The 23,295-nt window shown below is 46.8% G+C and overlaps 1 protein-coding gene across 7 annotated transcripts in view; it reads right to left on the reverse strand.

Annotated features, from left to right (window-relative positions):
- The window catches only part of ano5a (anoctamin 5a), a 163,032-nt gene that overhangs the window by 3,109 nt on the left and 136,628 nt on the right, over window positions 1-23,295 (reverse strand). For all 7 annotated transcript variants that reach the window (XM_080189907.1, XM_080189903.1, XM_080189906.1 and 4 more), the window contains 11 exons: window positions 22,135-22,237; window positions 15,422-15,482; window positions 14,729-14,880; window positions 13,849-13,923; window positions 11,926-12,148; window positions 8,914-9,083; window positions 5,272-5,369; window positions 4,370-4,500; window positions 4,005-4,210; window positions 2,570-2,739; window positions 1,124-1,229 (listed from right to left, as the gene is read on the reverse strand). In XM_080189907.1, the coding sequence (XP_080046033.1) occupies window positions 1,124-1,229; window positions 2,570-2,739; window positions 4,005-4,210; window positions 4,370-4,500; window positions 5,272-5,369; window positions 8,914-9,083; window positions 11,926-12,148; window positions 13,849-13,923; window positions 14,729-14,880; window positions 15,422-15,482; window positions 22,135-22,237 (1,495 nt within the window). The remainder of the gene's footprint in view (window positions 1-1,123; window positions 1,230-2,569; window positions 2,740-4,004; window positions 4,211-4,369; window positions 4,501-5,271; window positions 5,370-8,913; window positions 9,084-11,925; window positions 12,149-13,848; window positions 13,924-14,728; window positions 14,881-15,421; window positions 15,483-22,134; window positions 22,238-23,295) is intronic.

Raw genomic sequence — 23,295 nt, forward strand, 5'->3', positions numbered from 1 at the left:
TTTATCAGTAGTGGTGTACAGCGTAAGAGCAAAGAGGTAATGTTGCAGCTGTACGGAACATTGGTTAGGCCGCAGCTGGAGTACTGTGCGCGATTCTGGTCATCTCATTAATAGTAGGGACATGATTGATCTAGAGGGGACACAGAGGAGATTCATCAGGATGTTGCCTGGGAAGAGGCATTTGAGCAATAATGAGAGGCTGGATAGGCTTGGATTGCTTTCTTTACAGCAGAGAAGGCTGAGGGGGGACATGATTGAGGTGTATAAGATTTCGAGAGGTACAGGCGGGGTGAATAGGAAGCAGCTGTTCCCCTTGGTTGAGGGGTCAATCATGAGGGGGCACATTGTAGGGTGAGGGGCAAGAGATTCACAGCAGATTTGAAACAAAAATACTTTCACTCAGAAGGTCCTGGGAATCCGCAATGCACTGCCTGGGAATGTAAAACATACAATCCCTACAGTGCTGGAGGTGGCCATTCCGCCCATCTAACCTGCACCGACAAAATCCTACTCTATCCCTGTAATTCCACTTATTTACCCTGCCCCCGACACTAAAGGGACAATTTAGCACGGCCAATCAACTTAAGAACATAAGAAAACTTAACCCACACATCTTTCGACTGTGGGAGGAAACCGGAGTACCCGAAGGAAACCCACACAGTCACCCAAGGCTGGAATTGAACCTGGGTCTCTGGCGCTGTGAGGCAGCAGTGCTAACCACTGCGTCACCGTGCCACCCTCCCCAGTCGAAACTGGAAAACTTACAATCTTTAAAAAAAATTTTAGAGCGTTCCAGGATATGGGACAAGTGCAGGAAAATGGGATCAGTGCGCCTTTAGTGGTAGTTATTGTAGGTGCAGACTCGATGGGCTGAAAGGCCTTTTCTGCACCGTACAATTCTATGACTATGACTCAGAGGTGGTTAGCTAGGTCACGCTGTGTAGCTGAATATCACCAATCCAATGCTGGCAACGCATTGGGAATATAAATAACCATTAACAGGTTATAATGAGATAAATTCCTTCCAAATTAGAAAATGTTGGTTGCCGGTCTTTCAGAACACATCCTTCTCCCAGTCACCTGCATCTTAGAATCAGACATTAAAGTAGGTTTCTGATGATACCTCCAAGATGATAATGAATGCCATTTTCGCAGCCAAAATGTGCCAGAACTGCATGGTGTGCTGATATTCTAATCTGTGTCCCATCGGATAACGATAGTCTTTATACCTGCAACATTGAAAAGGAATCTGATGGTGAACGTTTTTGTAAAGTCGAAAGTGCCGTTCAGACTGGCACCACTTACGGCAATCTTACAAACTTCTTAATTGCGGAAAATAAGAATCTAAACACCACAATGCCAGGAATTCTAAAAGAGGTTCTTATTTCAAAGTTAGGGGGACTTCTCGCCAACTTTTGGTACGTGGGGGGGGGGGCCTCACATTGTAGCTGACTTTTCACAATGTGAATCGTCTCGTCAATAAAAGTCTGCTAAATGCTTTCCAAGATGAGGTTTGTAGGATATAAAGTGGATCACACAGAGTCCCTACAGTACAGGAGGCTGCCATTTGGCCCATCGAGTCTGTACCAACCACAAACCTATATTCCCAAAACCCCACACATTTACCCTGCTAATTCCCCAGACACTAAGGATCAATTTAGCACAGCCAACCAACCTAATCTGCACATCTTTGAACAATGGTGTGAAACTGGAGCAGCTGGAGGAAACCCACGCAGACATGGGGAGAAAGTGCAAAATTCCACACAGACAGTGACCCAAGGCTGGAATTAAGCCTGGGTCTCTAGCTCTGTGAGGCAGCAGCGCTAACCACTGTGCCACCATGCCGATGACTGTCGACGATAGGTGATTGTAACTGGAGCGGTGACTAATAATTCTCCGGGCTGCCCTCTCTGCTTACACCAGGAATGCAGGAGGGGGGTGCTGCAGTTGTGTTTAGGTTGCCAAAACACAAGGAGGATTACATTAGGCAAACTGCCCAGAAATTACGCTCCACTTCGCTTGCCAGTGACATTCACTTGAGGACTTTATCTACACTTATGACCTTATCCACACCTAAGACATCCAAAGATGTGCAGTTTAGGTTGATTGGCCATGCTAAATTAACTCTACAGTCAGGGGGACTAGCAGAGTAAATATGTGGGGTTACTGGAATAGGGTCTGGGTGGGATTGTGGTTAGTCAGACTTGATGGGCCAAATGACCTTCATCCGCACTGTAGGGATTCTATGATATGATAATGCTCTGTTTCTCATCTCCCAAAACTCCTGTGCAAAGGGAGTCGTCTCCTCATTGCTTTTGGGTAGTTGGAACACAACTTCATGAACTGGAAACTCAGTGTTGTCCATTGCTCGCGCAGCACAATTCACCCCCATCCTTCTGTCCTGCAAACTACAACCAGTGTCCAACATGCAATATATCTGAACTGTGGCTGTCCCAGTTAACATGCAACAGAATTAAACATTCTCATAACATTTTAAAAATACACTTAGAAGTTATGTACCACGGGGGATCGGTTTATCTGGAAAGGAAATTTTTGTTGGGATTCTTACCTGCAAGTGGTGATTTCTTTGTCTAAAGATCCAAATTTTAAAACGGAGGCATTGGCGATTGATAGACTGTTGTTGATGTAGCCCTTCATTGGTAGTTGATCATTGAAAGAATATGCGTATTTGTAAACTAATCGGGGGATCATATCTGATGTAAAAGCCACAATGAAAGCCTGAAAGAATTTGAGAGAACTCATTCATTGTAGGATAGGGTAATTCTATTTTTCAACCTAAATCGTTTGCAGATTATTTATACTGATGTCACCCATTTCTTCATTCATTCATGGGATGTGAACATTTAGTGCCCGTCCACAATTATCCTCGAGAAGGTGATGCTGAGCTACCTTCTTGAACCAGTGCTGTATGTACGGTGTAGATACACCTACAGTGCTGTTATGGAGAGAGTTACAGGATTTTGACCCAGCGACAATGAAGGAGCGGTGGGTAAATTTTCAGTCAGGTTGGTGAGCGGCTTGGAGGGGAGCTTCCAGGCGGTGTCATGCCCATGCATTGCTGCTGTTTGACCTTCTAGAGAGGTGGTAGTAGAGGTCGCGGGGTGAACTCTGCTGTCTAAGGAAGCTTGGTGATTTTCTGCAGTGCATCTTGAAGATGGTACACACTGCTATCATTGTGCCTCTGTGATGGAGGGAGTGGATGTTGATTTATGGATAGGTTGCCAATCAAGTGGGTTGCTTTGTCCTAGAAGGTGTTGACCTGCTTGAGTGTTGTTGCAGCTGCACTTATCCAGGCGTGTGGAGAGTATTCCATCACACTCCTGCCCTGAGTGATGATAATGTGCCCTTGATACATTTAAGGGGAATGTTTTAAAATTCAGTTTATTCTGCAGCCAGCCAGGGCGTCTGGAAAACCTTTAGCCCAAGAGTTGTGAAAGTAGATTAATAACTCATTTTAGCTAGAAATGAGTAACAATCTGAGTGGTGCACCAATGTGAGTTCCTAAACTCCAGGAGGGTGGTGGAGGTGGGATGCCTCACATCCTTTAAAAAGTATCTGGATGAGTACTTGGCACGCCATAACATTCAAGGCCGCGGTTCAACTGGCAAGTGGGATTAGGCGGTCATTTCATGCGTCGGTGCAGACTCAATGGGCTGAAGGGCCTCCTCTGCACTGTCGTATTCTATGATTATGTGACTCTCGTTGGCACCAAGACCAGAATTTTACCAGCACGCCAGACCCGATTCCGTGGCAGGCGAGGCTTGCGGAATGGCATTCTCCGGTCTTACCAACGGGCGAGAGTGTACAATCTACGGGAACTCCTAAATCCTCACCCAGGTGGAGTTACCGTGCTCACAGTTTTCTGGTCTAGATTCAGAGGAGGCCACGTTGTCTTTAATTTGAGTGAGGATCATGAAAATCTACTCTTGCGGGAATACTTTTGTGTGAGGAATTCATGGTGCTAGACTTGGTGCTATACTTACATTGGTAACCACAGAGAAGATGGCGACTCCATTCAGAATCTGCTGCCATATTCCTATACTGTGAGCCTTTGCGGCCATGGGCCTCCTGAACTGCGTGATAAATTTCCAGGCGTCCACACGGACCTCGATAATGTTGTTGAGCAGAGCAAGAACAGGAGCCAGGGGGAACGAGGCCACAAACAGAGTGACAAACCCAAACTGGATGACTGCAAAACAGGCATCAGATATCATGATTGAACCCCTTCCAATTCATCGGCATCTTTTATCACTTACTTACACAAAGGGAACAAAACGGTTTCCAACTTTGAAGCCAGAGAAAGAGCCAGGACACCAGAAAGGTGATACTGATCCGTTATCTCACTCACCCATTTCCAGATACTCGTAGAAGAGACCAAGCTGGCCCATGTCCTGCAAGTCATGATCCTGCTCCCAGCGGGAGTACAGCCTCTCCGGGTGGTGCCTGGCATTCCGACTTACCCACCAGTTTTTCACCCAACTGCGGAGACAGCAGAAAAGGGAAAGGTCATCGTCGCTTGTGCTGAGAGTCCCAATTTCATGCTTTCTTATGGCAGTCGCAGTGTGGACCAGCACTCTTGACAAAATGGTCAAATGGGCAGAAGGGATGTGTAGGTGACATCAAAGAGCCTACAATCACCCAGTCCCATCTCAGAAGGTTGGGTATTGTCATTGTCAAGTCACTCATAGATGAGGACAGTGAATCCTCCCCCTACATTGCTAGAAGGAGGCCATTCAACTCATCATGTCTGCATAGACTCTCCGAAACACTCTCACCCAGGCCCATTCCCTGCTTTATCTCTATAACCCCATGCATTTATCAAGGCAAACCCAACTCACCTGCATATCTGGGAGGAAACCACAGCATCCAGAGGAAACCCACGCAGACATGTGGAGAACGTGCAGATTCCACACAGACTCAAAAACAGCTTCTTCCCTGCTGCCAGCAGTCTCTTGAATGGACTGACCTCACATTAAATTAATCTCTCTACACCCTAGACTGCAACAATACATTCTGCAGCCTCTCCTTCCCTTCTCTATGAACAGTATGCTTTGTCTGTATAGCACGCAAGAAGCAATATTTTTCACTCTATGTTAATCCACGTGACAATAATAAATCACATCAAATCAGACAGTCACCTAAGGCCGGAATTGAACCCAGGTCCTTGGCACTGTGAGGCAGCAGTACCAACCACTGCGCCATTGTGTCACCCCTACATGAAAAGCAGCAGCAATTGAAAAGTGTACTTACGGCAAAAACGACTCCTGAATATTGCCCCAGATTTGCTTCCCTGCCATAATGATGGTGAGCTGAGTGGTTAGTTCAATAAGGCAGCCACCTGGGTCACACTGGGAGAATGGGGACACAAATAAGTCAAATTCAATGACGATAAAACTAAGTACAAGAATATTTTACATCTGCAGTCACCCAAATGTCTCTTTACCTCAACGTGTGAAACAATGACTTATGACAATGAATCTTACATGGGTGCCGCTGCGAATGGCTTATTTCCCATGACATCTCAAGGTAAGACATCAATGTTGCCTCCCAGTCCGAGGGATTATGAGAGATCAAAGTTCCAAAAATGCTGGGGCCACTATGACTGACTGCAACTGAGAGAGATGGGTGACATCCAAGGGGCAAACCCTCTTACATCCTCCCGTGTCCACCATGGCTCAGTCGGTAGCTCTGAGTCACAAACTTCTGGACTTAACTCCCATTGCAGGGCTTGAGAGCAACAATCGAGGCCGACACTTAACAGTTTAGCACTGCAGGCGAGTGCTACATTGTGGGGGTGTGCTGCACCATGGGGATGCGCCGCACTGCAGGGGAGCGCTGTGCCATGGGTGAGCGCTGCTGCACTCCAGCGGAATGCTGCACTGTCAGAGATGCCATCTTTCCGATGAAATGTGAAACCAAGGCATCATTTGTTTAGGGAAAAGGGGAGTTATTCCCAGTATCCTGGTCTATATTTACCCATCAATCGACATCATCAAAAAAGAACAGCGCCCCGGACAAACTGGCTGGAATTGTTCCACCCCACCTGCCTCGGGAATTGGAGCGGGCAAGAGGCAGACGATGGGATGGTCCGTTGACCTCAGTTGGGAATTTAAGGCTTTGGGATGAGAGAGGGCGTAAAATCCCACCCACTCTCTTCTATTGGGAAAAAGGTACAAAAGTCTGAGGTCACGTACCAACCGACTCAAGAACAGCTTCTTCCCTGCTGCTGTCAGACTTTTGAATGGACCTAGCTTGCATTAAGTTGATCTTTCTCTACACCCTAGCTATGACTGTAACACTACATTCTGCACTCTCTCCTTTCCTTCTCTATAAAAGGTATGCTCTGTCTGTACAGCGCACAAGAAACAATACTTTTCACTGTGTGTTAATACATGTGACAGTAATAAAGCAAATCAAACAAAAAGATTGACATTATCATATTGCTAGGAGTTTGCTTTGTACATATTGGCTACTTTGCTGGTTTTTTAAAATTGTTCATGGGATGAGAGAGTCATTGGCTAGGCCAGCATTTATTGTCCATCCCTAATAGCTCTTGTTCGGAGGGCATTTTTAGAGTCAACCACATTACAGCAGTGATTACACTTTGGGGAACTCGGGTGGTCGTGTAAGGGCTGTATAAATGCATGTCTTTCTTTTATTCCCCAAATTATACCTCCATTAAAACCAAGAGCTGAAAATGACTCGCTGCTGTGTAATAGCCAAGACAAACCACCAGAGGGTGCACTTGGCTAGGTGCAGGACCCAATGGTCCAATCCCAATGCAGAACGTTCAGGAAAACCGACACCAACAGTGAACCAACAAACATTTTGGGGCAGGATTTTCCAGCCCCGCTCGCCCCAAAACTGGAAAATCCCACCCAACGTGAAAGGACTTTTGTGTGGTCCACACCCCGGCCTGCTCCGATTCCCGTGGTAGGCGGGACAGGAAAATTTCACCCATTTCATCAAACTTTCCATTTTAATGTATTTTATTTTAATTTACAACCGATATCTTTAGAATGATATTTTTCTAAGTGATTCATATGGATTATGTATTTAATTAGTTCACATTATGCATTGCATTGAATCCCCACAGTGCAAAAGCAGGCCATTCAGCCCGTCAAGCCTGCATCGACTCTCCAGCAGAGTGCTTTGCCCAGATCTCCATCCTCATACCCTCCTGTATTTACCTGACTAATTCCACACCCCCCACCCCCACCCCCCGCTGCCCCCAACAACCTGCATATCTTTGGATACTAATGAGCAATTTTGCATGGCCAATCCATCTAACCAGCACATCTTTTGGACAGTGGGAGGAAACCCACGCAGACACGGGGAAAATGTGCAGACTTCGCAGTGACCCAAGGCCGGAATTGAACCCGGGTCCCTGGCGCTGTGCCACCCAAAAATAACGGGGTAAAAGTTTATGTTTGAGTGAGCCCTCGATCCGTTGCTGACTTCACCTGGATCTCTCCTGGCTGTATCAAATTCGCATCCTGGTTTTCACATCTCCCTCAGCCCTGCCCTCCCTATCTCTGTGATCCTGTCCTGCTCTATCGCAACACTCCTCCAACTCTAGTCGCTTGCACATCCACCGTATGAACATGTTCAGCTTATTCTCTGTGGGCCTTCAAGAGAGGGCAGACCAGCTCTTGGCTGGGGGCAGACATCGCATCACACGGAACGTGAAACATTTGATTCATACTCTGGCTGGAATTCTCCGGCCGTTCATGCCCCAGTTCTGCTGCCAGCGAGAGTGGAGATTCTGCCGCTCGACTAAATCTCCACTCACTGCAGCGGGAATGGAGAATCCAGTGCGGGCAAGGTCAGGGAATCCAGCACTATATCATGGATTGAGTTCTAGCCACCTGAGGGGAGAGTCAGAGAGGAATTTCCACAGAGTATTTTATCACTATTGGCTCTTGGTGCTTTGCCTCTCTGACAAAGAGGTTTTTGGTGACCGTATCTTCAGCTGCCTGGGGCCTAAGCATTGGAATTCAAGCCCTAAATCTTACAGCCTTTCTATCTTGTTTTCTTTTTCTTGCTTTCCTACTTTAAGACACTTGCTAAAGTTTGTCCTGGGCAGCACGGTGGCACAGAGGTCAGCAATGCTGCCTCACAACACCAGAGACCTGGGTTCAATTACAGCCCCCAGTCACTGTTTGTATGGAGTTTGCACACTCTCCCTGTGTCTGCGAGGGTTTCCGCTGGGTGCTCCGGTTTCCTCCTACAGTCCAAAGATGTGTAGGTTAGGTGGATTAACCATGCTAAATTGCCCTTTAATGTTCCAACATGTGTAGGTTAGGTGGATTGTCTTAGAATCATAGAGTCCCTACAGTGCAGAAAGAGGCCATTTGGCTCATTGAGTCTGCACCGACCACAATCCCACCCAGGCCCTACCTTCACATCCCTACATATTTACCCACTAATCCCGCTAACCAATGCATCTCAGGTCACACTCAGGGGCAATTTTAGCATGGCCAATCAACCTAACCTGCACATCTTTGGACTGTGGGAGGAAACCAGAGCACCCGGAGGAAACCCATGCAGACACGAGGAGAATGTGCAAACTCCACGCAGACTGGTGACCCAAGCTGGGAATCGAACCCAGGTCCCTGGAGCTGTGAAGCATTTAGCAATTAGCCATGCCAAATTGCCCTTTAGTGTCCAAAGATACGTGGGTTAGGTGGATGGGAAATGCACAGGGATAGGTGGGGAAGTGTGAGCCTGGGCAAGATGATCTTTCAGTGACTCAGTGCAGACTCAATGGGCTGAATGGCCTCCTACTGCACTGTGAAATTTCTATGATGCCTACAGAGCAGCCTGAATTTTTTCCGTGTTAAAGGGCCAGTATGTTTCCAAGTTGTTGCTGTGTCTGTTCAGATGGCTTACCTCCTCGTTTCTCCATGAACCAAACAGGTAGTTATATTCTCCTGGGCGGCCAATAAACTTGCCCTTGAAGAAGGCCACGTAGAAGCAGGAGGAGTAGTAGTTAGCAAATTGGAAGAGGAACATTTTCATGGTCAGTCGGTTCTCGTACTCAAAGTGGGTTTTGGGGATCTCTGGGAGGTGAAAGAGAGAGCGGTCATAACATCAATCAGTTGTGACGACACCTCAATGTCCTTATACATACAGGAACGAAGGCCATTCAGCCCCTCAAACCTGTTCTGCCATCCTGTGTGCTATGACTGATCTGTGACCTAACTCACCTTTCCCCAGTGTGGGCAAACGGGCCACCTACAATGGCGATTTGTAAAGCACTCTGGGACAAACTGGGCAAGAATTAAAACAGGAGGCTGCAGCCTAAAAGACAGAGGTAAACAGACTGTAGCTCAGATGACTAAATACACAGGAATTTTTAAGGTTGTATCTGAGTCACAGATTCTCTCCAATCAGAGGAAATTGTTTCGATCTACCCTATCCTTTCCCCTTAATATCCTGAAAATGTTGATCAAATTATCTCTGAACCGCCTATAAATTCCTGGAAATACAACTCTAGTTTGCATATTTGATCTGGTCTTTGGAAACCAGATAAATCTATGTCATGATTCCTCTGTGGCCATGAAGTCCCAGCAACTGCATAAGGCTTTGGTTAGGCCGCATTTGGAGTGTGGCGTACAATTCTGGGTCACCACACTACTGGGAGGATGCCGATGCATTGGAAAGGGTGCAGAAGAGACTTTCCAGGATGTTGCCTGCTTTGGAGGATATGGACTACGAAGAAAGGTTGAACAACTTAATGACATTACTGTTACTAGAGAGGTGGTGCTCGACAGACTGGAGGGGCTGATTGTGGACAAGTCCCCAGGACCGGATGGAATGCATCCGAGGGTTCTGAAAGAAATGGCGGAGGTGATAGTGGATGCCTTGGTGGTTATTTTCCAGACGTCGCTGGATTCCGGGGAAGTGCCGGAAGATTGGAAAACGGCTAATGTTACGCCGTTGTTTAAGAAGGGTGCCAGGCAAAAGGCGGGGAATTATAGGCCGGTTAGTTTAACGTCTGTGGTAGGTAAAATGTTAGAATCCATCATTAAGCAGGAAATTGCGAGGCATCTTGAAGGGAATTGCTTGATAGGGCGGACGCAACACGGTTTCATTAAAGGGAAGTCGTGTCTGACAAATTTACTGGAGTTCTATGAGGATGTGTCTAGGGCAGTGGATAGAGGAGAGCCGGTGGATGTGGTCTTTCTGGATTTTCAGAAGGCGTTTGACAAGGTACCTCACAAGAGGTTATTGCAGAAGGTCAGGGGACATGGAGTTGGGGGTAGGGTGTTAGCGTGGATAGAGGATTGGTTGTCAAATAGGAGGCAGAGACTGGGGGTCAATGGGTGCTATTCGGATTGGCGGATGGTGACTAGTGGGGTGCCCCAGGGGTCGGTGCTGGGGCCTCAGCTATTTACCATTTATATAGATGATCTGGAGGAGGGAACCGAGTGCAGGGTGTCGAAATTTGCTGATGACACCAAGATTGGGGGAACGGCAAATTGTGCGGAGGGTGTGGAGAGTCTGCAGAAGGATCTAGATAGGCTGGGCGAATGGGCCAGGAAATGGCAAATGGAATTTAATGTTGGCAAGTGTGAGGTGGTCCACTTTGGTAGGAAGAATGGTAGGAAGGACTATTACTTACGTGGCGAAAAACTGCAGCAGGCGACGGTGCAGAGGGACCTCGGGGTCCTTGTGCATGAGTCGCAAAAACCCAGCTTGCAGGTGCAGCAGGTGGTCAGGAAGGCGAATGGGATGCTGGCCTTCATAGCGAGGGGGATTGAATATAAAAGTAGGGAGGTCTTGCTGCAGCTGTATAGGGCATTGGTGAGGCCGCAGCTGGAGTACTGTGTGCAGTTTTGGGCGCCGCACCTGCGCAAGGATATTTTGGCCCTGGAGGGAGTGCAGAGGAGGTTTACTAGGCTGATGCCGGAGTTGAGGGGATTGAGCTATGAGGAGAGGCTGAATAAACTAGGCTTGTACTCGTTAGAGTTTAGAAGAATGAGGGGAGATCTCATTGAGACGTATAAGATGATGAATGGGATGGATAGGATAGAGGTGGAGAGACTCTTCCTGCTCAAAAAAGACAGTAGGACTAGGGGGCACAGCCTCAAGATAAAGGGGGGGCGGTTTAGAACGGAGTTGAGGAGGAACTTCTTCACTCAAAGGGTGGTGAATCTCTGGAATTCTCTGCCCGTTGAAGTGGTGGAGGCTGCCTCGCTAAATATTTTTAAGAAGCGGGTTGATGGGTTTTTGATAAGAGAGGGGATTAAGGGTTATGGGGAGAGGGCGGGAAAGTGGAACTGAGCCACGACAGATCAGCCATGATCTTATTGAATGGCGGGGCAGGCTCGAAGGGCTAGATGGCCTACTCCTGCTCCTATTTCTTATGTTCTTATGTTCTTATTTGTTTTCACTGGAGTCTTGGAGGACGAGGGGGAACCTGATAGACGTTTACGAGACTGTGGCAGACTCGGATAGAGTGGACAGTCAGAGTCATTTTCCCAGGTCGACGGGTCAATTATGTGGGAGCATAGATTGAGAGCGAGAGGGGGGTAAGGTTTAAAAGAGATATAAGGGACAAGTTTTTCACACAGAGGATGGTGGATGCCTGGAACGCGTTGCTGGAAGAGGTGGTGGAAGCAGATTCTGTAACAACACTCAAGAGGCAGCTGGATTGATACACGAATAGACAGCAATATATTCTGTACATTCTCCTTTCCTTCTCTCCTATGTGCTCTATGAATGGTATGCTTTGTCTATATAGTGTGCATGGAACAATACTTTTCACTGTGTACTAATATAGGTGACAATAATAAACCAGTTCAATTCAATTCAATTAATCTACAGCATTAAAAAGGTGAGCTTTAACCTGATAAGAGACAGGGTCCAGTGAGGAAGGTGGTAAATGCAGAGTTTTACCCATGTCCGTGATCCAGATTGCCACTCTCTCGTAGAAGTAGTTCAGAATCATGATGATGATGAAGTTCAGTACGGAGGCTGTGACTGATGTTACCATCTGAGGAGTGAAGAAAGTGCCGATGTACTTCACCTTCTTCATATTCACAGTGATCTTCGCAAAGGAGGCGTACATCGAGAGGCGGTACACGATAACCGCAATGATGCAGACCAGGATTAGGAAGATCTGTGTGAAAAATTAGAAGCAGAATTTAAGCCACTGAAAAAGAGGAGAGAATCACAGCAGCCGTTCCCTGTGCAATCCCTTTCTCCACTGCACTGCTAGCAACACTGCTAGTGTGTTGCACTCTCCATAATTTCAACATCTTATTCATTCATTAATGGGCCGTGGGCATCGCTGGCTGGCCAGCATTTATTGATGTGGAGACGCCGGCGTTGGACTGGGGTAAACACAGTTTACAAGCTTGTGAGTTTACTGTCAAATAAACTTGTTGGACTTAAACCTAGTGTTGTCAGGCTTCGTACAGCATTTATTGCCCAGCCCGAGTTGGCCAAAGGCAGTAGGGAGTCAACCACACTGCTTTGGGTCTGGAGTTGCACATAGGCTGGACCAGCTAAGGATGGCAGATTTCCTCCCCCGAAGGACATTAGTGAACCAAATTGGGTTTTTCTGACAATTGGTCATCGGTAGATTTTAATTTTTTTTTCATTGAATTCAAACGCCACTGACTGCTGTGGTGGGATTCGAACCCAGGTTCCAAGAACATTAACTGAGTTTCTGGATTAATAGTCCAGTGATACAATGGGCTGAATGGCCTCCTTCTGCACAGTAACATTACTGTGTATGCCAACTGAAAACTCTGCAATGTATTTTTATGCAATGAGCACTGACACCTGGGGTTGGGAGGAATTACTGAATCCAATTAAATAAATAGAAATGGTGATGAATGAGAATGGAAATGTAGGGAGATGAAATACCAGCATTATCACATTGATACAGGAGCAAAATATTGCAGATGCTGGAATCTGAAACAAAAACAGAAAATGCTGGAAAATCCCTGCAGGACTGACAGCATCTGGTGAGACAGAATAGAGCCAATGTTCCGAATAAGGGCTAGTTGGCCTACTCCTGCTCCTATTTCTTATGTTCTTATTTCTTATAAAGGTGACTCTTTTAATAAAGGGTCATCCAGACTCAAAATATTAACTCTTGTTCTCTCTCACAGATGTAACAGACCTGCTGATATTTTCCAGCATTTTCTGTTTTTATTACCACACTGACTGTCTGTTACACAGTCTGCCTAAAATTCAACTCTTATTGGACTCCAATAAGGCTGAATATTGGGCTGGGGGATGGAAGGTGGGAGCACTTTTGTGTAGCAGGTGGAAAATGCAGTTGTAACCATTTTGTGTTTCTTCTTGTGTTCAGGTCCTCCCCCTGCCACCCAGTCTCCACCCCCACAATAGTTAAAAATCAAACAATATATCTGCCATGGGAGGGGGAAATGATGAGAATCATAGAATCCCTACAGTGCAGAAGAGGCCATTCAGCCCATCGAGTTTGCACCAACTCCCAGGCAGGGTATCTTACCCGAGCCCTCTCCCCAGCCCTAACCCTATAACTGTACCCATTTACTATGGCTAATCCATCTAACCTACACATCTTGGGACACTAATGGACATTTTAGCATGGCCAATCCACCAAACCTGCCCATGTTTGCAGTGTAGGAAGAAATGGGAGGCCCCGAGGAAACGCATGCAGGCATGCAAACTCCACACAGACAGCGGCCCGAGGCCGGAATTGAACCCGGGCCCCTGGCGCTGTGAGGCTGCAGTGCTAACCAACATCTGGATTGGAATCCGGACTGCTGGCCCTCAGTGTGGTTAACAAGGACACGGTATCAAGGAATTTAAAGCAACACTCACCCAAAACAAGACTGTAGCTCCTGACAGACATGACCGTACTGCCTGGTTTGATATTGGAATGTAAGGCTCCATTTCCTGAAAAGGGTTAACATGAGTTCACACAGTGTAAAAAGAGAGCACCCCCACCGCGCCTACTCTGGCAGCTTGACCAGAAATACCAGCTCCCAGGTGATGAGCTGGACTGAAACACTGTTCGACAAACTGGCCAAACAACTGATTCACGTTTGATCAGGACTCCCTAATCGTCCTCTTTTCATTGCCCGTCTGTCCATCCGGATGTATCACAGTTTTGTATGGCTCCTGCTCTTCCCAAGACCCTCAAGAAATGACATAGTGAGTGTAGCCCAGTCCATCACACAAACCAGCTTCCCATCCATTGACTCTGTCTACACTTCCCGCTGCCTCAGAAAAGCAGTCCGCATAACAAAGGAACCCACGCACCCCGGACATTCTCTCTTCCACCATCTTTCATCGGGAAAAAGATACAAAAGGTCTGAGATCACGCACCAACCGGCTCAAGAACAGCTTCTTCCCTGCTGCCATCAGACTTTTGAATGGACCTATCATATGATCTTTCTCTACATCGTATCTCTGACTGTAACACTATATTCTGCACCCTCTCCTTTCCTTTTCCCCTAAGTGCTCTATGAACGACATGCTTTGTCTGTATAACACTCATGAAACAATACTTTTCACTGTATGCTAACACATGTGACAATAATAAATTAAATCAAATACCTGTTTACGATCAAAATCAGAATCAGCCACCGTGGTCCCCTAAATTCCAACCAATACCCCTTACAGAAGCTGCTTCATGCCATCGGCTCCCGCACCAGGTGGCGAAGCTGAGCATGTCGTGGTTTAGTCCGCTAAATTGTACCTGAGTGACTGGGTTTCTCTTGGAGTGAGTACACTTTGCCTCATACTCTGGGCGTATCTGGAGTTGCTGCTGTTCCTCTTCGAAGTCCACAAGGTCCCACTCGTACTCAAGCTTGGCCTGTCGACGTTTCCACAGCTCCAGAAAAAGAGTGACTGTTCAAGAAACACAAACAGAGGAAGCTCTGTAACCAAGCCCCAACCTTCATCCTTTTGAAAACCGTATTTTCTATTACATTTCAGTACACAGATTTCTTGATGTACACAGCCAGAGGATTTATTTTTGTTCATCATTTTAAAAAATCTATTTGTATTAGTGTCTCAAAGTGGGCTTACATTAACCCTGGAATGAAATTACTGTGAAAATCCCCTAGTCGCCCCTCTTCGCTGCCTGTTTGGGTACACTGATTGCCAATGCACCCTAACCACCACGTCTTTCAGACTGTGGGAGGAAACTGGAGCATCCAGAGGAAGCCCACGCAGACATGGAGAGAACAAGGAAACTCCGCACAGTGACCCAAGCCAGGAATCGAACACAGGTCCCTGGCACTGTGAGGCAGCTGTGCTGACCCACTGTGCCACAGTGGGTAGATCCAGTGCTTTCAGCTGTGACTGTATTAGGCAAATACAAATTAAATTGACACACAGTTTTGTGTTGGCTTTACACTATCCAAATGTAACAACAAAAGGCACTCACCCCAAATTCCCATAAAAACCGCAAAGAACAAAGTGGCAGCATTGTCAAACAAGTGCGAATTCTGCAGCAAAAGAAAGAAGGTTTGAAAATCTTTTTTGAGCAAAGTTCAAACATTGAGCGGATTACAGCAACATCAGAAATGGAAAGTTTCCCACTCACTTTTCCAAAAAAAAGGCCCTTTACAAGTTTAAACTCCAATTGTCCCCTCGATCTGTGCAGTCCAGTGGTACATAGATACACCAGTGAATTACTTGGGAAGGAGAAAGATGTGAAGTTAAAGGATTGAGGATGAAGATCGTCCCACACTTAAGAATTGTCTGCTTTTTCAGGGAATCTGGACATCACTGAAAAGGCCAACAATTGTTCCTCATCCCTAATTGCCCTGAGAAAGTGGTGATGAGCCTTCTGGAACCACTGCAGTCCATCTAGCATAGGCATACACACCTATATACGTAAGAACATAAGAAATAGGAGCAGGAGTAGGCCATCTAGCCCTTCGAGCCTGCCCCACCATTCAATAAGATCATGGCTGATCTGAAGTGGATCAGTTCCACTTTCCCGCTTTCTCCCCATAACCCTTAATCCCCCTTGTCTATCAGAAACCTACCCGTGACTTAAATATATTCAGCGAGGTAGCCTCCACCACTTCAACGGGCAGAGAATTCCAGAGATTCACCACCCTTTGAGTGAAGAAGTTCCACCTCAACTCCGATCTAACCTGCCCCCGCTCTTATCTTGAGGCTGTGCCCTCTAGTCCTGCTATCCTTTCTAAGCAGGAAGAATCTCTCTACCTCCACCCTACCTATCCCCTTCATTATCTTATATGTCTCTATAAGATCCCCCCCTCAGCCTTCTAAACTCTAATGAGTACAGACCCAGTCTATACGCATAATATTAGGAAGGGAGTTCCAGGATTTTGACCCTGCGACAGTGACGGAATACTGATGTAGTTCCAAACCAGGGCGGTGAGTGTTTCAGAGGGGAAATTGCAGCTGGTGGTCCACTGTGTACAGTTTTGATCTCCTTATCTAAGGAAAGATGTATTTGCCACGGAGGATGTGCAATGAAGGTGCATCCCTTGGGAGGGGGGAGATTGTCATATGAGGAGACTGGACCTGCATTCTCAAGCGTTTAGACAAATAAGAGGTGATCTCAGTGAAACATACAGAATTCTTACAGAGCTGGGCAGGGTAGGTACAAAAAGGATGTTTCCTCTGTCGCAGCTTTAGAATAAGAACTTTCAGGATTGAATTCAAAAATGACATTCATAGTTCCAAGTTTAAAATTGAATTGTATTGTCAATTTAACGAATCCCTGAGCACGGTTTCATTTGAACTGATTTGTTATTATTTCTTCATTTATCAAGTTGTGAAGTTTGGAAACCACAAAGTCTAATTGTGTCAAATATTTACACTGCAGGACTTCTGCTAGTAATGCCAAGAATAATCCACAAGTGCCAAGCAGTGCATCAGTTCATCATCTATATAAGATAACCAATATACCAGCAATATAAATGTGTGCCTGTCTCTACTTTGGTCTCACCAAGCCACGCATCAGGCCTCTAGTCTCTGCCTCTCACTCCATGTCATATGAAGAAATATATTGAACACGTATCATTCGGAAAGCCTAAGTCTAAAACCCAGACCATCAAATACCCAGAATTAGCGACACGGTGACACAACGGTTAGCCTCACATCACCAGGGATCCAGGTTCGATTCGCGGCTTGGATCATTGCCAGTGCAGTGTGTGCACATTCTCCCCGTGTCTGCATGGGTTTCTCAGGGTGCTCTGGCGGTTAGGTGAATTGACCATGCTAAATTCTCCCTCAGTGTACCCAAACAGGTGCCGGAGTGTGGCAACTAAGAACATAAGAACATAAGAAATAGGAGCAGGAGTAGGCCATCCAGCCTTCGAGCCTGCCCCGCCATTCAATAAGATCATGGCTGATCTGTCGCTGCTCAGTTCCACTTTCCCGCCCTCTCCCCATAACCCTTAATCCCCTCTCCTATCAAAAACCCATCAACCCGCGTCTTAAAAATATTTAGCGAGGCAGCCTCCACCACTTCAACGGGCAGAGAATTCCAGAGATTCACCACCCTTTGAGTGAAGAAGTTCCTCCTCAACTCTGTTCTAAACCGCCCCCCCTTTATCTTGAGGCTGTGCCCCCTAGTCCTATTGTCTTTTTTGAGCGGGAAGAGTCTTTCCACCTCTATCCTATCCATCCCATTCATCATCTTATACGTCTCAATGAGATCTCCTCTCATTCTTCTAAACTCTAACGAGTACAAGCCCAGTTTATTCAGCCTCTCCTCACAGCTCAACCCCCTCAACTCCGGGATCAGCCTAGTAAACCTCCTCTGCACTCCCTCCAAGGCCAAAATATCTTTGCGCAGGTGCGGCGCCCAAAAATGCACACAGTACTCCAGTTGCGGCCTCACCAATGCCCTATACAGCTGCAGCAAGACCTCCCTACTTTTATATTCAATCCCCTTCGCTATGAAGGCCAGCATCCCATTCGCCTTCCTGACCACCTGCTGCACCTGCAAGCTGGGTTTTTGCGACTCATGCACAAGGACCCCAAGGTCCCTCTGCACCGTCGCCTGCTGCAGTTTTTCGCCACGTAAGTAATAGTCCTTCCTACCATTCTTCCTACCAAAGTGGACCACCTCACACTTGCCAACATTAAATTCCATTTGCCATTTCCTGGCCCATTCACCCAGCCTATCTAGATCCTTCTGCAGACTCTCCACACCCTCCGCACAATTTGCCTTTCCCCAATCTTGGTGTCATCAGCAAATTTCGACACTCTACACTTGGTTCCCTCCTCCAGATCATCTATATAAATGGTAAAAAGCTGAGGCCCCAGCACCGACCCCTGGGGCACCCCACTAGTCACCATCCGCCAATCCGAATAGCACCCGTTGACCCCCACTCTCTGCCTCCTATTTGACAACCAATCCTCTATCCACGCTAACACCCTACCCCCAACTCCATGTCCCCTGACCTTCTGCAATAACCTCTTGTGAGGCACTTTGTCAAACGCCTTCTGAAAATCTAGAAAGACCACATCCACCGGCTCTCCTCTATCCACCGCCCTAGACACATCCTCATAGAACTCCAGTAAATTTGTCAGACACGACTTCCCTTTAATGAAACCGTGCTGCGTCTGCTCTATCAAGCAATTCCCTTCAAGATGCCTTGCAATTTCCTCCTTAATGACAGATTCTAACATTTTACCTACCACAGACGTTAAACTAACCGGCCTATAATTCCCCGCCTTTTGCCTGGCACCCTTCTTAAACAACGGCGTAACATTAGCCGTTTTCCAATCATCCGGCACTTCCCCGGAATCCAGCGACATTTGGAAAATAACCACCAAGGCATCCACTATCACCTCCGCCATTTCTTTCAGAACCCTCGGATGCATTCCATCCGGTCCTGGGGACTTGTCCACAATCAGCCCCTCCAGTCTGTCGAGCACCGCCTTTCTAGTAACAGTAATGTCATTAAGACCCTCCAGTCCTACCACCTTTCTATCGCTAACACCCGGCAAATTATTCACGTCCTCCTCCGTGAAGACAGAAACAAAAAAGTTATTCAATACCTTAGCCATATCCCCATCCCCTACCACTAGGTCCCCTTTCTCATCCTCTAAAGGACCAACATTCACCCTAGCCAGCCTCTTCCTTTTTATATATTTATAAAAACTCTTGCTATCCTTTTTTATATTAAGTGCTAGCCCAGCTTCATAGTTTCTCCTACCCTTCCTTATCAACTTCTTTGTCAATCTTTGTTGACATTTAAACCTCTCCCAATCCTCTTCTCGCCCACTACTCTTAGCTACTCTAAATTCCTCCGCTTTTAGTTTAACACTTCCTCCCTTTGCTGTTCCTAATCTCCACCCACAACGATTCCACCCTCTGCTCCTTGGCTCCAATATCATCCCTTGCTACCACCGTGATGCTATCCTTAATCAGTAGAGCTACGTCCCCCCCTTTTCCCTCCTGTCTATCCTTCCTAAACACTTGATAGCCCTGTACATTCAGCTCCCAGTCCCTGTCACCCTGCAGCCACGTCTCTGTAATGGCCACCAGATCGTATCCATTTGTGTCGATCTGCGCCATCAGCTCATCCACTTTATTCCGAATGCTTCGTGCATTCAGATAAAGTGCTTTCATCCCAGCCTTCACCTGGACCCTAGGGGATTTTCACATTAACTTCATTGCAGTGTTAATGTAAGCATACTTGTGATAGTAGTAAAACAAATCTTTAAACAAAACAAGGTAATTATCAGCTTAATTTTTGAGTGGAGCTACATCAAGGATAAAATAGCAAGAAAAATGTTTTCTTTGAGCTGATGACTTAAGAAGTTATCTATTAGTGTCATATTTAGGCTTACATTAACACCGCAATGGAATTACTTTGAAGAGCCCCTAATCGCCACGCTCCAGGGCCTGTTCAGGTACAACGAGGGAGAATTTAGCATGGCCAGTGCACTTAACCAGCACATCTTTCAATCTGTGGGGGGGAAACTGGAGCACCTGAGGGAAACATAAGAACATAAGAAATAGGAGCAGGAGTAGGCCATCCAGCCCTTCGAGCCTGCCCCGCCATTCAATAAGATCATGGCTGATCTGTCGTGTCTCAGTTCCACATTCCCGCCCTCTCCCCATAACCCTTAATCCCCTCGCTTATCAAAAACCCATCAACCCGCGTCTTAAAAATATTTAGCGAGGCAGCCTCCACCACTTCAACGGGCAGAGAATTCCAGAGATTCACCACCCTTTGAGTGAAGAAGTTCCTCCTCAACTCCGTTCTAAACCGCACCCCCTTTATCTTGAGGCTGTGCCCCCTAGTCCTACTGTCCTTTCTGAGCGGGAAGAGCCTCTCCACCTCTATCCTATCCATCCCATTCATCATCTTATACGTCTCAATGAGATCCCCCCTCATTCTTCTAAACTCTAACGAGTACAAGCCCAGTTTATTCAGCCTCTCCTCATAGCTCAACCCCCTCAACTCCGGTATCAGCCTAGTAAACCTCCTCTGCACTCCCTCCAAGGCCAAAATATCCTTGCATAAGTACGGCGACCAAAACTGCACACAGTACTCCAGCTGCGGCCTCACCAATGCCCTATACAGCTGCAGCAAGACCTCCCTACTTTTATATTCAATCCCCCTCGCTATGAAGGCCAGCATCCCATTCGCCTTCCTGACCACCTGCTGCACCTGCAGGCTGGGTTTTTGCGACTCATGCACAAGGACCCCGAGGTCCCTCTGCACCGTCGCCTGCTGCAGTTTTTCACCACGTAAGTAATAGTCCTTCCTACCATTATTCCTACCAAACCCACATAGACACGGGGAGAATGTGCAGACTCCACACAGACAGTGACCCAAGCTGGGAATCCCTGGCGCGGTGAGGCAGCAGTCCCAACCACCGTGCCACCGTGTTGCCAACAGGCACACATATTGATATTATCTTGGTCGTTGAACCGAAGTAGTGCTTGGTACTTGTGGATTATTCTTTGGGACTACTAGCAGTGCTAACCACTGTGCCACCATGCCACCCATAAAGGCAGCGAAAGAGAACGAAACATAAATTTCAAGAAACTAAGTCAACAGGGAAGGAAATGAGAAGGTCAATGAGTTAAAGCTAATCTGTACGAAACTGTGCCAATTCCTGCAATTCAGTGGCGGAGCAAATGTATTCCTTTGTCTAAAAAATGTTTCATCCAAAGCCACCTTCTATTTACATGCTGGCATCAAGCAGCAATTGCTCTGATACTCCGATCTACGTTGTTAATCGCAACAACAATTGAGGGAAGCAGTGGCATACTGGTACTGTCACTAGATTAGAATCCAGAGTACCAGGCTAATGCTCTAAGTTTCCTGGTTCAAATCCCACCACAGCAGCTGGAGAACTTTGGGATTAAAAGTCTACTGATGACCATGAAACCATTGTCGTAAAAATCCACCTGGTTCACTTGATGTCCTTTAGGGGAGGAAATCTGCCGTCCTTACCTGGTCTGGCCTACATGTGACTCCAGGCCCACAGCAATGCGGTTGACCATCACTGCCTGCCCCCTGAACGGGAGGGCAATTAGAAATGGGCAATAAAATGCTGGGCCCAGTTGGCGACGCCCACATCTTGCAAAATTAATTAAAAAACACTATAAACCATTCCAACACCAAGAGGAATAAGAACATCTGGACAACCTGTATTATTCTCTGTTGACAGCTACAAGCTGGGCTGGGTTCAGGGAGGTGAGAATGGAAAGGGCATCTTCTGTGCTGTAATTTTTCGATGGTGTTAAGAGCCAATCACGTGGTTATAATGGAGTGATACAAGAAAGAGGGTTTGAGAAGAATGATAAGGAGATAGTCTGGGCAGTCAGGTAAAATGTTGCAACGGGGATGCCAAATTTTCCATTTTATTTCCAAAAGAGTGCATAAATATCAAACCAACTTGGGCATTGACATTCCTGAATCACCACCTTACAGTAACAAGGAGGTGAAAGGTTATAGGGGGGTACACAGGTATGTGGGGTTGAGATTATAATCAGATCAGCTATGGTCTCACTGAGTGTCAGAGCAGGTTCGAGGGGGTAAGTGGTCTACTCCTGCCCCTAGTTTCTATGTTGGTATGTGTAGCTGGAAGTGTCCTGAAGAGCTGTATGGTTTGGAATTGCAGTTCCCTCTGTTCAAAGCTACTGACCTTGGTTGATTCGCAGGTGGTATTCAGTCTCCAGAAGTCACAACCGTCGCACAGGGGGCACATGATGATCTTTCCTCCGAATTCAGCATCACAAATCTCATCACTGGAAGAGGGATGGGAAAACTGAAACATTAAGTTCCCTGCAGACCTCATTTGTAATCTAACACACACTTCATTGAAACCCTACAGTACAGAAGCAGGCCATTTGGCCCATCAGGTCTGCACTGACTCTCTTACCCAAGCCCTCTGCCATGGGAGAAGGCTTGGGTAAGAGAGTTGGTGCAGACCCCATGGGCCAAATGGCCTAGCTCTGTAATCCTGCACATTTTACCACTGCTAATCCATCCAATCTACACACAGTGGTTAGTACTGCTGCCTCACAGCATCAAGGGCCTGGGTTTAATCCCTGCCTTAGGTCACTGTCTGTGCGGAGTTTGCCCATTCTCCCAGTGTCTGTGTGGGTTTTCTCCGGGTGCTCTGGTTTCCAACCACAATCCGAAAGACGTGTGGTTAGGTGCGTTGGCCGTGCTAAATTCTCCCTCAATGTACCTGATCAAGCGCTGGAGCGTGGTGACTGGGGGATTTTCACAGTAACTTCATTGTAGTGTTAGTGTAAGCCTACACGTGACACTAATAAGGAAACTTTAAACATCTTAGATGCTAAGAGGCAATATACTATGGCCAATCCACCTAACCTGCACGCCTTTGGACTGTGGGAGGAAACCAAAGCACCCGGAGGTAACCCACGCAGACGTGGGGAGAATGTGCAAACTCCACGCAGACAGTGACCCAAGGCCAGAGTTGAACCCGGATCCCTGGCATTGTGAGGCAGCAGTGCGAACCATCGTGCCGCAATATTTGATTGGTGAAATAAAAATATTCTTGTCATCTAACTATATATTTTCATATTTCTTATTAATCAAGGATCATTCTGGTGCAAAATCAAAGCAAGTCATGGATTTAGTTTCCAATCTGTATTTGCCTTACCAAGGGCTGATTCTATATGCCCCTGATAACAGTGTCATGTGCCTACATCCTCCCTTTTCCAAACAGCTAGGACCGCCACCTGCCAGCGTCGACATCCTTCCCACCAACTCCGGGTCAGAGGCAAAGTTGGAGTGTGCAAATGAGGCCCAGGAGTTAAAATCTCTCCAGCCTCAT

This window comes from Carcharhinus amblyrhynchos, chromosome 6 (assembly GCF_965287045.1).
Source record: "Carcharhinus amblyrhynchos chromosome 6, sCarAmb.v2.hapA, whole genome shotgun sequence".
Lineage (NCBI taxonomy): Eukaryota > Metazoa > Chordata > Chondrichthyes > Carcharhiniformes > Carcharhinidae > Carcharhinus > Carcharhinus amblyrhynchos.